The 15,833-nt window shown below is 38.1% G+C and overlaps 1 protein-coding gene across 2 annotated transcripts in view; it reads left to right on the plus strand.

Annotated features, from left to right (window-relative positions):
* Positions 1 to 15,833, plus strand: part of slc44a4 (solute carrier family 44 member 4) — a 28,562-nt gene that overhangs the window by 9,902 nt on the left and 2,827 nt on the right. For both annotated transcript variants that reach the window (XM_057827894.1, XM_057827895.1), the window contains exons 6-20: positions 508 to 607; positions 694 to 819; positions 896 to 956; positions 1,039 to 1,159; positions 8,442 to 8,525; positions 8,824 to 8,936; positions 9,009 to 9,128; positions 10,711 to 10,810; positions 10,892 to 10,984; positions 11,494 to 11,596; positions 11,752 to 12,011; positions 12,080 to 12,174; positions 14,243 to 14,346; positions 14,444 to 14,517; positions 15,752 to 15,822. In XM_057827894.1, the coding sequence (XP_057683877.1) occupies positions 508 to 607; positions 694 to 819; positions 896 to 956; positions 1,039 to 1,159; positions 8,442 to 8,525; positions 8,824 to 8,936; positions 9,009 to 9,128; positions 10,711 to 10,810; positions 10,892 to 10,984; positions 11,494 to 11,596; positions 11,752 to 12,011; positions 12,080 to 12,174; positions 14,243 to 14,346; positions 14,444 to 14,517; positions 15,752 to 15,822 (1,625 nt within the window). The remainder of the gene's footprint in view (positions 1 to 507; positions 608 to 693; positions 820 to 895; positions 957 to 1,038; positions 1,160 to 8,441; positions 8,526 to 8,823; positions 8,937 to 9,008; positions 9,129 to 10,710; positions 10,811 to 10,891; positions 10,985 to 11,493; positions 11,597 to 11,751; positions 12,012 to 12,079; positions 12,175 to 14,242; positions 14,347 to 14,443; positions 14,518 to 15,751; positions 15,823 to 15,833) is intronic.

Consider the following 15,833-nt stretch of genomic DNA (forward strand, 5'->3'; position numbering starts at 1 on the left):
GGGAAATTATGGAATAACGGGGGCAATTTTAACAACTTTAACAGTTGATTCACAACATTAAATTAATTGAATGTAGTTTATAGCTGCTGATACAGAATGGGGATTTGAGTATATTATTTATTGTTTTTAACTGTTAACTTCATACTGAAATAGTCGTTTATTTAAGCCTGCGAGGCTTTTTTTTTATATATATATATATACAGTTTTTGTAACTAATGTACAAAACATTAAAAGCAGCTAATAGCGCCGGGGGGGGTGTCATCAATAATCGATTTATAATCGAATCGTAGCTTTTGAATCATAATCGTAATTGAATCGTTAGGTGCCCAAAGATTCCCACCTCTAGTTAATTGTGTCAAATATTTTAACGTAATTATTTTAAGAAAATTAAATTACCGCCCGTTAACGCAATAATTTTGACAGCCCTATATACAATATATCATGCCTTCAATACTATGTGAACTGATATTTTCCTTTTTCCTCTCTTGTGTATGTGTGCTCTCTCAGGAACCGATCTTCACTGTTCTACTTTAACATTCTCAAATGTGCGACATCTGTTAATGTGATGGCAGCCGCTCTCCATGGCTTTCAATGTCCAACCAAGCAGGTAGAATGATTTGGATGCGGACTGTGACTTTTTTTGGGGGGGGTCTGAGAAACTTGTTGTAATACAGCCGCTTTCCTCTTCTACAGATATGCGTGGAAAAGTGCCCCACTGAGTTTTCTGCTGTGGGGCCGCTAGACTACGCTAAAAAACCGAAGGATGTTTTCATTCAAAGCTTTTGCTTGCCGTCTTTAGACTTGTCAACCACTGAAATGGTAAATTTTGCACCTTTTTATGCAAAAGTGATTTTTGCAAAACTACCCATGTTTTTTTCTCTTTTTTTCTTTGCAGACCGTTCAACAGATTGTGGATCAGGAGTTGTGCCCTTTCTTTACTGTTCCCACCACCTCTGGTAATGGGAAATTATTTCATGGGATGCTTTGTTTTGGTCATGGCAAGATGACAGTTTCTTAAATTTCTCCCCTTCTTTGCAGTTCTAAGAAGATGTTTGCCTGATGTCGAGAAGCTTGTGGATATGCCACCAAGTTTTTCCAATATTCCAGGCTTGAAACCTTCTATCAATGACACGTCCAACATCATCAAGAACAGCACTGGGTACAGACTACGAATATCAGTGAATTGCAATATGGGATGTTACTTTACAAACAACCAGAAAAGTATATACTGTATATATTTTTTACATTTATGAACCTTACTTGTCATTGCTAAATTCCAAAATGAAGGCGCGCCCACTTTAATGATGCTGTTTTCTAGGGGTGTGTATTGCGTCATGTCTGGCGGTACGATTCGTATCACGATTCACAGGTCACGGTTTCGATTCGATCCCGATTAATCCCGGTACTACACTTAACTCATTCACTCCCAGCCATTTTCACCAGTGCAACCCCCTTCGCTCCCAGCCGTTTTACTGGATTTTGACTGATTTTGCAAGGCCCACAGAAAATTCTGTTCTATTGCTATATAAACATGGAACCCATCAAAAGAAAGATTAGACTCTGTTCTTTCAGCAGGAAAAAAAGTGAGTTCATATCCTTTTCTATTCTTTAGTAATCAGCATTAGAAAATAGCTTAGTTTGAGCAATTTTCCAATTCCTGATGGAAAAACGGAGAAATTGAGCTTTTTGTGAAAGCATACATTTCAAACATAACTTCGACTTTAACACAGCTATTTCCTGCTTTAGTTACATCGGAAACATCTGAATAATGTTTTCCTTTTACAAAATAACATAAACAGCAAGACAAATATAGCTTTTGATAGGAAAGTAACAATTTATGTATACAAAACTAACTGAGAGATGACGCTGTTGTGGCCGCAACAGCCGGGGTAAACTTTTCCCTCATCGCCACCTGTCTCTGCTCGGCGAGCATCACGGACTCAATGGCATCGTCCGCTGCACTGATGGTCCCGGTCGTTTCGCTCTGTCATCCAGCGCCTGGGATCCTAGGCGTCCTCCCGGTTGTTGTGCTCGATCGTCCGCCCGCCGCCTGGCATCCTGGACGTCCATTCGGTCGTCTTCCGCCGGCGCCCCGGCCGTGCGGCCCGGCCGTTCGTTCTGTTGAATCGAGTTGCGGGTCTTACCAAATGCGCTACTGCCCTCCAGGGGCCAGTTTTATTGCTTTGCTTTAAAATTGATTTTCAGCGTTGTGCTTTGGAGCTAAGTTGAATCAGAACCCAGAGATGTCTCTTGTGAAAAAAAACCTAAAAGACGTATACGTCTTTGGGACACTGAAATAATAGAGCGTATTTATACGTTTTTGGGAGCAAATGAGTTTAAGAAAATTATTGTGATATTTGTACATAACTTTAGAAGAAGAAAAAAAAAATTCGAACTCGACATTTATATCAGTTATTCCTGAAACCTCATCCAGCACTCAAGTAAAAATGTTTTTGTTTTATGTTTGAAGAACATATGGCTATTGTAACATTTTCTCTTTTTTAGTGCAAACCTGCTTTAGCCCAAACCTGCTTAAATGCAGGACTCTAAATATTCCATGCCTACGTTTTTGCAGTCAAAGCCAAAATGAGCCCAAATTTCAGACTTATAAAAGGACTAATCCGACCAACCACGAGAGGGTGACGTACACCATTCCATAGACTTCGTTATATATTGACGGGACATGGGATTTGGGGCCAAAAAATAGGGGGCCTATTTAAAAATAATTTTAAAAAATCAAATATTTTCAAAACCAAAGCTGCTATTGACCTAAAACCAAAAGACGCACCTACCTTAGGCATATATGACTCTCTATGAACAGCAGCATCAAAAAAATCAAAGATTTTCCCTAATAAAATCCCGAATAATTATTTTTTATATAAGTATAACAAAACTTAAAATGGCGATAAAATTCTCAGATTTTACACTAGATGCTTAAAAATCACCAAATGCAGAGATAATCACCTATATTTTGATGATCAATAGCAATATTTAACATATATGTTTTTGACCAAAATAGCAACGTATTATTTTTTTTTTTTATTTACTGCAAGTTTTCAACAGCTTATAAATCTCTCAATTTAACATCAGAAACTGGATACTTGAGGAAAATATGCAGAATCAATCATAAATAATATGTAAATAGATTATTAATACATTATATATATAATCACGACTTATTATAGAATAGGAATACCCATTTATAATCATTATACACTGTATACTGTTAGCGAATGAGGTTAGCGGACGCCTGACGTAAACAGAGCTTTTCTGGTGAAAATTCTTGTGTGAATAAATGCTTAAATCCCCGAATTCTTCATAGATATGGGCGTAAAACAGTCTCGATTCTTGGTTAAAAGTAGAGATGTCCCGATCACGTAATTTTCAAAGAAAGTATCGGAATCGGCAAAAAAATATCGGCCATGCCTTTTTAAAAAATTTTTTTTAATTAAATTGTTTTCTAATTGTGTTTAACGTTACAGACATAATATGTTTCACTCTTCCAGAGTCTTTAGTTTAGGCTTAAGGTAGGGTTATCAAATTTATCCTAATAACGGCGGTAATTAATTTTTTAAAAAATGTATCACGTTAAAATATTTAATGCAATTAATGCATGCGCTGCACGACCAACTCACGCATTGTCACGCTGAATCTGTAATGGCGCCGTTTTACCTATATAGAGAGATAAAAGGCAGCGTAAAATGAGTAGAGTGAATTTTGGCAACCTTTTGAGCCTTTTTTTAATTGGCTAAAACCTTACAATCCCTCTCCCTACGATTATAAATATCAAGGGAAGCAATGTGGGGAAGCAAGGTAGCAATTGATCTTTATTTTAACACCTTATGTTATTTGCCAACGCAGAGAAGATATATCAATTGGTAGCACTACGCACAGTCATATTTCCACTTCCCATCATGCATTTGGGCATGACTACAGTATCATTTACTGAAAGCTCAACAAATACACTAGATGGCAATATTTAGTCACAATATACAAAGTCACAAGTCTTTCTATCCGTGGATCCCTCTCACAGAAAGAATGTTAATAATGTAAATGCCATCTTGAGGATTTATTGTCATAATAAACAAATACAGTACTTATGTACTGTTTGTTGAATGTATATATTCGTCCGAGTTTTATTCATTTTTTTCTTAATGCATTGCCAAAATGTATATGATCAGAAAAAATTATCTGGAATGATTGGAATTGAATCGGGAGCAAAAAAAAAGCAATCGGATTGAGAAATATCGGGATCGGCAGATACTCAAACCAAAACGATCAGGATCGGATCGGGAGCAAAAAAACATGATCGGAACAACCCTAGTTAAAAGCAAAGAAACCGTGCAGTTAGCGTTTCTTTTACATCTATTGTCGAAGTACAATGCTACTCTGTTAGCGAATTAGGCTAGCGGCCGCCTGGCGTAAACAGAGGTTTTTCGGCGAAAATTCTTGTGAATAAATGCTGTAATCCCCTAATTCTTCTATTCTTTTGAAAGATTCAAGAAAAAACTTAATCATTCAAGTTTAAAAAAATTTTTTAATCCTTTTTTTTTCAGATTACAATAATTTTGGCCTTCATTTAACACCATACAAAATGTGGCCAAATTTCAGATTTATAAAAGGACTAATCTGACCAACCACTAGAGGGCGACGTACACAAATATCTACTCGGATTAGTTAAATGTTGTTACTTCAGCAGACTGCAACGCAATGCTGCTGCATGCTGCCAACTACTGGATGGGAGTCAAAGTGCAGCCACTGAATTGTTTTATTTCCACCAGAAACACGTGTGAGGATCGATTCATACGGATTTTGAATCAATACGAGAGTTGCGTGACGTAATATTGTGATATATCTCAGAATCGTTTTTTTTAACACCCCTACTGTTTTCTCTTCTCTTTAGGACAGAGTGGTTTGCTTTGTAAGTGTGTCGATCCTTTGACTAGCGACTGGTCGTAGTTAGTCAAGTTGCTGTGCATGAGTCAGCGCTGTTCCATAAAGTTCAACATTATTTAAAGGGACAGACAATACCCTAATCATGTGCATCCCAGTGGAAATAATGTACTTTAACGAATTGAGAAATCACAATTTAGTGTTTGTGATGTGTAACAGAGAAGAAAACTAAAATAAATAAAAAAGACAGTATTTCCAGGAGGACAGAAAGTGTTTACGTGCAGACGTTTGATCAATGCTGGCGGTATTTTAGGCTATCAAATACCCAGTATCCCAGATTGCCCACCCTTCCTTGTAACGTCCAGTGTTGTTAATAACGGCGTTACAATATAACGGCGTTACTAACGGCGTTATTTTTTTCAGTAGTGGGTAATATAATTAATTACTTTTCTCATCTTGGCAACGCCGTTACCGTTACTGAGGACGAAAAGGCATGCGTTACTATGCGTTACTATATTGGTCGAAAAGTCTGAGGGAGACGGACTCACCGAGACGACAGAGCAGAGCAGGAGCGGGCAGGAGGCAAGAAAGTTGTGACGCCAAGCAAACGCGGTGCTAGGTAGCTCCAATAATACATGTTGTAGCCGATAGCCGACAAACTACGCCCGCTTGTTATGGTAGATATGGTAGACATGGTAGATATCACATGTACTGTATATAGATATAACTAGATGCAAAATGACAGCCGCCATCTTAAAGCAGTAGGCTTTTTAGGACGGCCCGGTTGTAGAGAACCTTCCTCGCGAACCTGAGTAACTTTTTATCTAAAATACTTCTAAATCGGCAAAATCTTGACTTGAATCTATCTTTAAATGATGAAACAGTTTTAAAACTTTCATATGTCGAAAGTAGAGAGAAGGGAACTAATGCAATAATGGGAGCAATTTTAACAACTTTTAACAGTTGATTCAGGGTAAAGGGTAAATCAGGGTAAAGAATTGGGCTCGGGCCAATTGTACCAAAAACCTCCACAAAAAACTTCACATAGTGTGGCCAATGTTTTTTTTTTTTTTTTTTTTTTTGAGGAAAAAAAAAAAAAAAAAGTAATTATCACCAATTACTTTGTCAAGTAAGTGATTACTCTTACATTCAGGTAATTGAGTTAGTAACGCAATTACTTTTTGGGAGAAGTAATTTGTAACTATAATTAATTACTTTTTTTCAGGAAGATTAACAACACTGGTAACGTCACTGTTAATCATTATCAAATGCGCGTGTCTGTAAAAGAAATATAACTACCTCTGGTAGTCGGTGCAACCTATCGAAGCGGAGGCTATTACCCTAATTTCCGGATTATAAACCGCTACTTTTTTTCCCTCATTTTGAATCCTGCGGCTTGTAGTCCAGTGTGGCTTATTTGTTGATTTATTTGGGTTAATAGGTAACACTTTATTTGACAGCAGCATCATAAGACTGTCATAAGGACATCATAATTATGACATGACACTATCATGGGCAGTACTGAATGCTTATGACAGATGTCAATATGTGTCATGTGCCATATTATGTCACTAACTCCATTTATGTCCAGCTCAGATCTTGTACGTCCATTCAAAAGTGAGATAATTTGCTGGATGACACTAACCGACATCTATTATAAGCAATCATTAGTGCTTATGACAGTGTCATGTAATAATTATGACTGTCTTATGACATTATTTTGGTACCACTAAATGTTAGCAAATACCATAACCAGCAATTAATGAAACAATTGGAACAGTAACTGAAGAAATAATTAGCACAGAACATGATTGTTATTTACATCTGTAGCGCCGCCATGCATGCTAGGAGGAATGTTGGATGACAACAGTGTTGAGAGCAGGTGGCAGCAGAGGTTGACTGTCTAGCCCAAGGAAACAGTGATGGCCAAATGAAGCTTTTAGTGACAATAAGGCTTTGCAGCCAATTGGTTCAAAGCTTAATGGTGGGTTATTTGGTCTCATGACAGTCTTACGGTGCCATTGTCAAATGAAGTGTTACCAGTTAATATCTTTTGGTGTAAATATCCCATAATACAATGAGGACAACTGCGGCTTATAGTCCAGTGCGGCTTATCTATGAAAAAATGCCGTTTTCATGTCAAATTTGGTGGCTGGCGGCTTATAGTCAGGTGCGCCTTATAGTTCAGAAATTATGGTATATTTGTTCGTCTCACTTTGTATTCAAGACAACTCATAGACTTCATAATGTATTGACGGGACACGGGGCTCGGGACCGATAAGTAGGGGGCCTGCCTTATTGGCGAGGCCGTCAAAGCTGACCAAGTGGAATCTCAAACAAAGAGCTTTTTTTTGTTGAAAATTCTTGTGAATAAATGCCTAAATCCCTGAATTCTTTATAGATATGGACGTGAAACAGTCTCGATTCTTGGTTAAAAGCAAAAGAAACCATGAGGGGAGCATGTACTTTCCGTAAATATGGCGAATGTACGGCTCGTCTTTAAGTTCACTGTGGCGCCGCCTTACAACAAGACCCGAGCAAAGAGCTTTTTATGTTGAAATTCTTGTGAATAAATGCTTACCCTGAATTCTTTATAGATGTGGACGTAAAACAGTCTCGATTCTTGGTTAAAAGCAAAAAAAATGTGCAGTTAGCATTTATATTATGTAACTGTGTCGACGAATGATGCTAGCCTCTTAGCTCTTTGTTGTGATAAGGGGGCTGCTACAATGGCTTTTTTCGTTGAAAATTCTTGAGAATAAATGCTTAAATCCCTGAATTATTTATAGATATGGACGTAAAACAGTCTCGATTCTTGGTTAAAAGCAAAAGAAACCATGAAGGTAGCATGTACTTTCCGTAAATATGGCGAATGTGCGGCTCGTCTTTAAGTTCACTGTGGCGATATTAATGGCTATATTTTGAGTTATTTTGAGGGGAAAATAAATTAACTAAAATTAAAAATAAGATGCACACAGACTACTTTACATTGTGTCAAAGTGTCATTTTGTCAGTGTTGTCTCATGAAAAGATATACTTAAATATCTGCAGAAATGCGAGGGGTGTACTCACTTTTGTGATACACTGTAACTCAAGAACGAATACAGGGATTATTACCGAAATTGCAAGATGTTTGTAATATGAAACAGGAGAAGTGATCTATTTTCAGAGGTCTTAGAAATTTGAATACTTTGAGAAACTGTTTTTCACATAAAGGCCATTTATACTCGGTGTTGTCTGTCCCATTAAGATTTACTGTAGTCGTAGCACGTTTTTTTTTTTTTTTTTTTTTTTTTACCAGCATGGGTTAAGTTTGGGGTTGGATGCAGTGAAGAATACAGTCATGTAAAATACAATGATATTTCAACGCATAAGGACATGTAAATTCTGATTTTTTTTTTTCTGTGACATTCAAAATCGGTGCCTTACAATCGTGTATTTTTCTTTTATTGTAGTATTTTTCACTGCATCAATATGAGTAGAACGCAGCATGCTTTTCTGGAATTTTTACCACTATGTACAACTGAGTATGTTTTGTTATTCACTAGGGACATTTTGGACAGCTTTGGTGCCAGGGACATCGTCGTGAGGATCTTTGAGGATTTTGCGTCCTCATGGCCCTGGATCGTTCTGTGAGTTAATATACACACTATCTGTTGGCAAACATAGAGAACAAAAAAATAAACTATAATGCGGTATCGCTTATTCACTTTGTATCATTGTAATATACAGTGAAGTTATTGATTCTTATATCAAGTTACATTTTCTTTCCGATCGCACCCGAGCATGAATGAATATCTTGTATTCCAATCTCCTTTTCTGTTTTCCACATCTATCTAAATGGTTTCTTGACATTTCTACGGTATATATCCTTAACATGTTTTTGGTGTTAGTTTTTAATTCTAAATATAGCATATTTTTCTCCAACAGTGCTCTGTTTCTAGCCATGGTGCTCAGTATGTTATTCCTGCTGCTGCTGAGATACACTGCCCGCGTCATAGTGTGGGTCCTTATTTTCGGAGTCCTATGCGCCGGAGCATACGGTAGATATGAATTCAACTTTGCATCTATTGCTCGTGTCGATGCGTCTTTGAAATTGTGTGATTTCCTTTCAGGGATTTGGCATTGCTATTGGGAGTACACTAATTACAAGGGTTTATCTGCTTCCATTACCAACATTGGACTCAACAGCAATTTCGGATTTCTGGAAGTGCAAGAGACCTGGTTGGCCTTCTGTGAGTTTAATTTACCTTCTTATATTTGGACGAATGAGGAAAAAAAACATGTTACCTTTAGGGTTGGGCACCCTTATTACGAGAGGCGTGCGAAATTTCCGATTCATAGATTGTTCGCGATTCGGCCGTGGAAGCTTCGAGAACGATTCATAAACATCCAAATTCCGATTATTGAATTATACCAGGTGAAGCGGAAATAAAACACAGTCAGCCAGGTCTTCGGGACGCAATGAGAAACAGACCGAGAGTAAATATCTTGTTCAACTCATGCCGCTAGATTAAAAAATACAACAACAAAAAAACATTCCTGGCTGCGGCCAACAGCCGCTACAAACTGCTACCGGTTGCTAGTTGCTAAAAACATACGGCAACATATGGCTATGGTAGATATCACATATTGTAGAACTAGATGTGAAATGACAGACAACGACATATACAAAGAACTAGATGCGAAATGACAGACTTGCCGCCATCTTAAAGCAGTAGACTTCTCGAGAAGGCTCTGTTGTAGCAAACCTAATTACTTTTTATATAAAATATCCCTAAATTGGCAAAATCTTGACTTGAATCTATCTTTAAATGATGAAACAGTTTTAAAACTTTGACATGTCAAAAGTAGACCGATGGGAAATTATGGAATAACGGGAACAATTTTAATAACTTTAACGTTTGATTCACAACATTAAAATTATTTGAATGTAGTTTAAAGCTTTTGATACAGAATGGGGACTTGAGTATTTTATTTACTGTTTTTAACTGTTAACTTGATACTAAAATAGTTTGGTTTAGCCTGAGAGGATTTTTGAACAATTTTGGAACTAATGTACAAAACATTAAAAGTGTGGTGGGGTGCATCAATAATCGATTTATAATCGAATCGGAGCCTCTGAATCGTAATCGTAATCGAATCGTTAGGTGCTCAAAGCTTCCCTGCTCTACTTATTACCGTATTGGCCCGAATATAAGACGACCCTGATTATAAGACGACCCCCTCTTTTTCAGGACTCAAGTTTGAAAAAAGACTTGTTGAACACCAAATTAATTCTTATACAGAAAATAATTACAGTACATCCGAAACAAATGATTATAACAATATATTTGAGAGGAAAAGCATGTTATTTTGCCTCATTCAAATCTTAATATCTGAACATTTAAATATGTACACTAAAGTGCAATCACATTCATAAATGAATGGCTTCTGGTTTTTGAAATGTAAATAAACCAATCTATTGTGATAAAACAACAAAATTGCAATAACTGCATTAACCATCAAAGTGAAGTCTAACTGTAACTGTAGTCTTGAAACAAATCTGAATAAGGAAAAAAATTTGCAATAAAATAATGCAAACTAGTTAAACTTGAGAGTAGCTGAGATCTGTCATGACAGAACATTGCTTCAATGATATCTGGCGCCATCTAGTGTCCTGAATGGGTATAATGTCGAGACCGCGAATATATGATGACCCCTTCTTTTTCAGTATTATTTCAATGCAAAAAAAACACTGTCTTGTATTCGGGCCAATACGGTACTTGCTTACTGCATTATCTTAATCCTAGACCCCTGTTTTCTTTGCCTCCTCAGTAATTATAATTTCTGTGGTGGAGGCAATCTTGATCTTAGTCCTCATCTTCCTGCGATCCAGAATCCTCATTGCCATCGCGCTCATCCAAGAGTCTAGCAAGTGAGTTCCGCCGAGATCAAACATTACTAGTTGGTCAAATTTACATCTTGAATCTTCATTTTGACGTGTAATGTTCCACAGGGCCATCGGTGTCATGATGAGCACCTTGTTTTACCCTCTGATCACATTTCTTTTACTCTTGGTTTGTGTGCTCTACTGGGGTACTACTGCGTTGTATCCTTTCTTGTGTCTATATGTGTGTATATATTTATGGCTTCTTTCTGAAGTGAGCCAAATTGGATGTTTTTGTATTTTACTGACTCGGATGTGATTTTTATATTTTCGAATTTAGTCAAAATGTGGTTTATTCCAGAATTGTAGAGTAGTGGAGTACATTTTACCCCCAAATTTTCAATAATACACATACAAAATACTAAACAATGTGGTTTCTCAGCAGACTTACTTCTTCTAAGATCAAATCTAAAAAAAATTAAAAAAAAATAAAAAAAGCAATGAAAAACGAGTGCGTGAAACTATTTAATTTGAATTACCATAAACCCTAACCGTAAACCCAATATGTCCCCAAATTCTGGATTGACCCCTGTGGATTTAAATCAGACATGGCTTAGATTTTTCAGAAGCCATGAAAACTGCGGTCATATCTGATTGGTGCAATTAAGACCTGGAGCCCGAACCTTTACAGAACACATGACTCTTGTTTCTCTTGAGCTTAAACAATCCAGATATTTGGCCACCTCGGGAGGGGCCGTCTACAAGGTGGTGGCTCTCGACGCCACTACGGATGAGTGTCTCCGTATCAACGGCACGCTGGACTGTGACCCTCAGGTAAACGGATGGCATGGAAGCCTACAATAAATCATACCGTAGATCCAGTGTAGGAGGCTTTAGGGTTTTGAATGAGTCTGTTTGTGTTTTAATATAAACCCTTAACCCTGGCTATCTTCAGTATGTGATACTGATTCATTCATTGTTTCTTTTAGACCTTTAACACATCGGATTACCCAACATGCCCTTCTGCCACTTGCATTTTTCTCAAATACAATGCAGAAGGGCTGTTCCAGGAGAACATCTTCAACCTCCAGATTTACAACGCATTGGCCTTTCTCTGGATTGTTAACTTTGTCATCGCTCTGGGTCAATGCACGCTGGCGGGTGCCTTTGCCTCCTACTACTGGGCTTTCAACAAACCCGATGACATCCCCACGCTCCCCCTATTGGATTCTTTGGTGCGCACAGTCAGGTAGGTTGACGTTTCTGCTCCATTATTTGGTGACATCATCTATTAAACTTTCTTGAAAATCATTTCAGGTACCACGTTGGCTCACTGGCATTCGGTGCTTTGATCCTGACCCTCGTACAGGTCGTGAGGGCCGTCCTGGAGTACATTGACCACAAAACTAAAGGTATGACCATTCGCCTTATACAGTGCCCTCCATAATTATTGGCACCCCAGAAAAAGATGTGTTTTTTAGCTTCTAATATATTTTTTTAATTCAAATAATATGGGACCTTAATGGAAAAAAAGAGAAAAATCCAACCTTCAATACAAGTGCATTCATTCAGTGGGGGAAAAAATCGCACATAAAGAAAAAAAAATTTGACATCAAATAATGTGTGTCACAATTATTAGCACCCCTGATGTTAATACTTTGTACAACACCTTTTGCCAACAAAACAAGGTCTGGGGACTGAGATGGCCATGGGAGGAGCTTGATTTTGTGTCTGGTGAACCATTTCTGTGTCGATTTGGCCATATGTTTAGGGTCATTGTCTTGCTGAAAGACCCAGTGACGATCCATCTTCAGCTTTCGGGCAGAGGGCAACAGATTTTGATTCAAAATGTCCTGGTATTTCAAAGCATTCATGATGCCATGCACCCTAACAAGGTTCCCAGGACATTTGGAAGCAAAACAGCCCCACAGCATTACTGACCCACCCCCATTCTTCACAGTGGGTATGAGGTGCTTTTCAGCATGCGCATCTTTCGTGGCACGCCAGACCCACTTAGAATGTTTGTTGCCAAAAAGCTCAATCTAGGTCTCATCTGACCAAAGCGGGACCGTTTTGTTTTAGGTGTTAAAGACTAGTTAACAGATTAATGCGTCAGATTATTTCATTTACTAAATATTAAAAATTTTCTCAAAAAGTTTTTAAACAATTTTTTTCTATAAGGTTAAATATATTAATTTATTTCTTAAAATAAGTCTGTGAAGGAATCTGACCTTTTAGGCAGATTGCCGGAATCACGCCAGCCGAACCGCCGGACCCGCGCTGGCACAGCTAAAACGACCCGGGCTGGCGAAAATCCGACAACTGGCCAAAAGGCCAAACTCCGCGCGTTCACATTAGTCTTAATCCCTTGTAGTGACTCCATTTTGAAAGCTGGAAAAAGGCTCCGAAACACAAGTTGAGAATTTATTCAGGTCAACAACGATCAAACGGCAAGGCAAAACAGCAAAAGACCCAGACGAAGAGGTCACCATACCACAGGTCAACAAAAGGTTCCCGAGAAAAAATGACAACAATTAGTTAAATATTCAGTCTTTTTGAAGGCTCTCACGGTGCGGGCCGTGGGCAGGAATAGGTGTGTGTTTAGGTCTTCTCCTGTTGCAGATTTGGGTGGTCAAGTTTGTGTGTCACCGTTGCTGGGTCATGGTTAATGAGGCAACTGCGGTGGGAGGTTCGGCGCGCCTCACCGTCTGAGAGGCGCTGAGCTTTCAAACTTAGGAGTTGTTTTTGTTATCGGGTGTTGTGGTAGTACAGGACGTCCCGCCATTTGTTCTGGACTGTCCTGAAAAGCTGATTGCGGGATTTGGTGTTGCAGACGTGGGCTTGTAGATGTCTTGCCTATCACCTGGTATTCAACGTCAATCTTGCTCAGTCAGCTGCATGTCGCACGCGTTGGGCTTCCGTGGTCAGAAGGTGTCATGTATCCCTTATGCTCTATGTCAAATATATTCTGCTTGTTTTCCTTAAACTATGATATAAATGCTATTTATTTTATATTAGGTACTTTAGAGTAATACAAACAGTAAATAAGAGAAAAGATACTATTCCCTAATTGATTGTATTAAGTGTGTTAGAGTAATACTAACAGTCGAACAGTAAATACAAGAAAATATACTATTCCCTTCATTGGTAAATCTTATTTTCAGCTAGCTGTTCTTATTTCAAGAAATCTGAGTAAAATTGACTTGAAGCACTGGCAGATAATTTCGCTTATTTCTGTTATATTTTAACTGAAAATAAGGGAATTTAACTAGTTTCCAGGGGGCATGTTTTTGCAGTGTACAAAGGAGCTACAACGTGCCTATCGGGCACGGGCAGAACAGCCCCGCGAGCCGAAACGGACCCCCCTGAAGGGCCACTTTTGACCCGCGGGCTGTATATTTGACACCTCTGTGTTAAACTTTTCACAAGCAGTACTGTTAATGTACTAAAAAAATGGAATTAATGTGTTTTTGCGTTCAGGTGCACAAAACCGGTGCGCACGCTTTCTTGTGTGCTGCCTGAAATGCTGCTTCTGGTGCCTCGAGAAGTTCATCAAGTTCCTCAATAGAAACGCCTACATCATGGTAAGCTTAATGGGTACAAGTAAATATGTCAGTAGTGCAGAGTAAAGTATGTATTTCTGTATATTTAGCTCATGTTTGTATTTGTGATTTTCCAAAGATTGCTGTTTATGGGAAGAACTTCTGTACCTCAGCCAAGAAGGCTTTCTTTCTGATCATGAGAAATATTATAAGGTTTGTGCTTTTTTTGTGCCTTTGATTTTTTTTTTTTTTCAAAGAGATAGCTAGTTGGGGGCATTTGTCTATAAGTTTAGAAAAAGTAATATTTTATTTGATCAAATAAGCCATGCGTTTTTTTTTTTTTTGTCTTTGTGTACGTTTTTCTTCAAGATAACTCAAGAATGAGTAAAGGGATTAGTATTAAACTTAATATAATGTTAAACATTTTTTTTTTTGTAATATGAAATGGAAGAGGCGAATATGTTTTAGGTGCAAAGGTCACTGAGGTCAGCAAAGGAATTCCACGATCACTCAAACACCAATAAAGGGATTATCAAAACTTGCAATATATGATTGTAATATGAAACGGAGATATGATTAAATTTTGGGGTAATGAGGTCACAGGTCAATTTCAGGATGACTTACTAATAGTCCCCAGTTTACGAACGAGTTCCGTACCTGCACTGGCGACGAAACCCAGATTTCCGCGTAAATCGGAATTAACCCTTTAAATACTTCAAAACACTCTCAAAAAATAAAAATAAAATAAAAAAAACAATCCAAAAACATGTATTATACGTCAATGTACTGTCCTGGCCAAGACATTGGAAATAATTCCTAGCTAGACAGTGAGTTAAGCTCCGAAATGACGATGTCAGACCTCTGTGTGGTCTGTGTGGACTTTATTCAGCTGTACATGACATAAACACTTGCAAAACGAGATTAAATCAGTCTGTCTTCAATAACAGCAATTCAAATTTGTGTTAACAAGTAGTTGCTAATACAGCAATAACAAACAATTAGCATGTATCGGTTAGCGTCCGCACATAATTAAAAACATTCACATAAACTCACCCCAAGTATTCGACCACAACTGAAAACGCACAATAAACAGTACAAAAGGTGCTTCACAAGCAACAAATATGCGCGCAGGCTGTCACCTCTTCACTCAGCTGCTTCCTACAGTGTGCATGTGCCGTGTGTGGGGTGGACGGGTGTGTAAATGCTCACACGTGCGAAAGTACAACCTGCTCTGTTCTTCCTGCACTCAAATTTAAGCATGCATCACAAAACAAGAGGCAACTTAAAAAAAAAAAAAAAAAAAGACCCAGGCGTTGTAAAGTCACGTAAGTCCGGTCTGTAAATAAATAAGTCGTCAAGCTAAGTTAATGGTGCCAAATTAAATGTTACGGCACTCGCTCAGCAGCAAGTACAACATACTTAAGGTGTACATTTCTTTGCCTGGCAGAACTGTAATTTTGGATAAAGTGGCTGACCTGTTGCTGTTCTTTGGGAAGCTGCTTGTCGTCGGTGGAGTCGGTACGTATCAC

The sequence above is a fragment of the Corythoichthys intestinalis genome, chromosome 22 (assembly GCF_030265065.1).
Source record: "Corythoichthys intestinalis isolate RoL2023-P3 chromosome 22, ASM3026506v1, whole genome shotgun sequence".
In the NCBI taxonomy this organism is placed as follows: Eukaryota; Metazoa; Chordata; class Actinopteri; order Syngnathiformes; family Syngnathidae; genus Corythoichthys; species Corythoichthys intestinalis.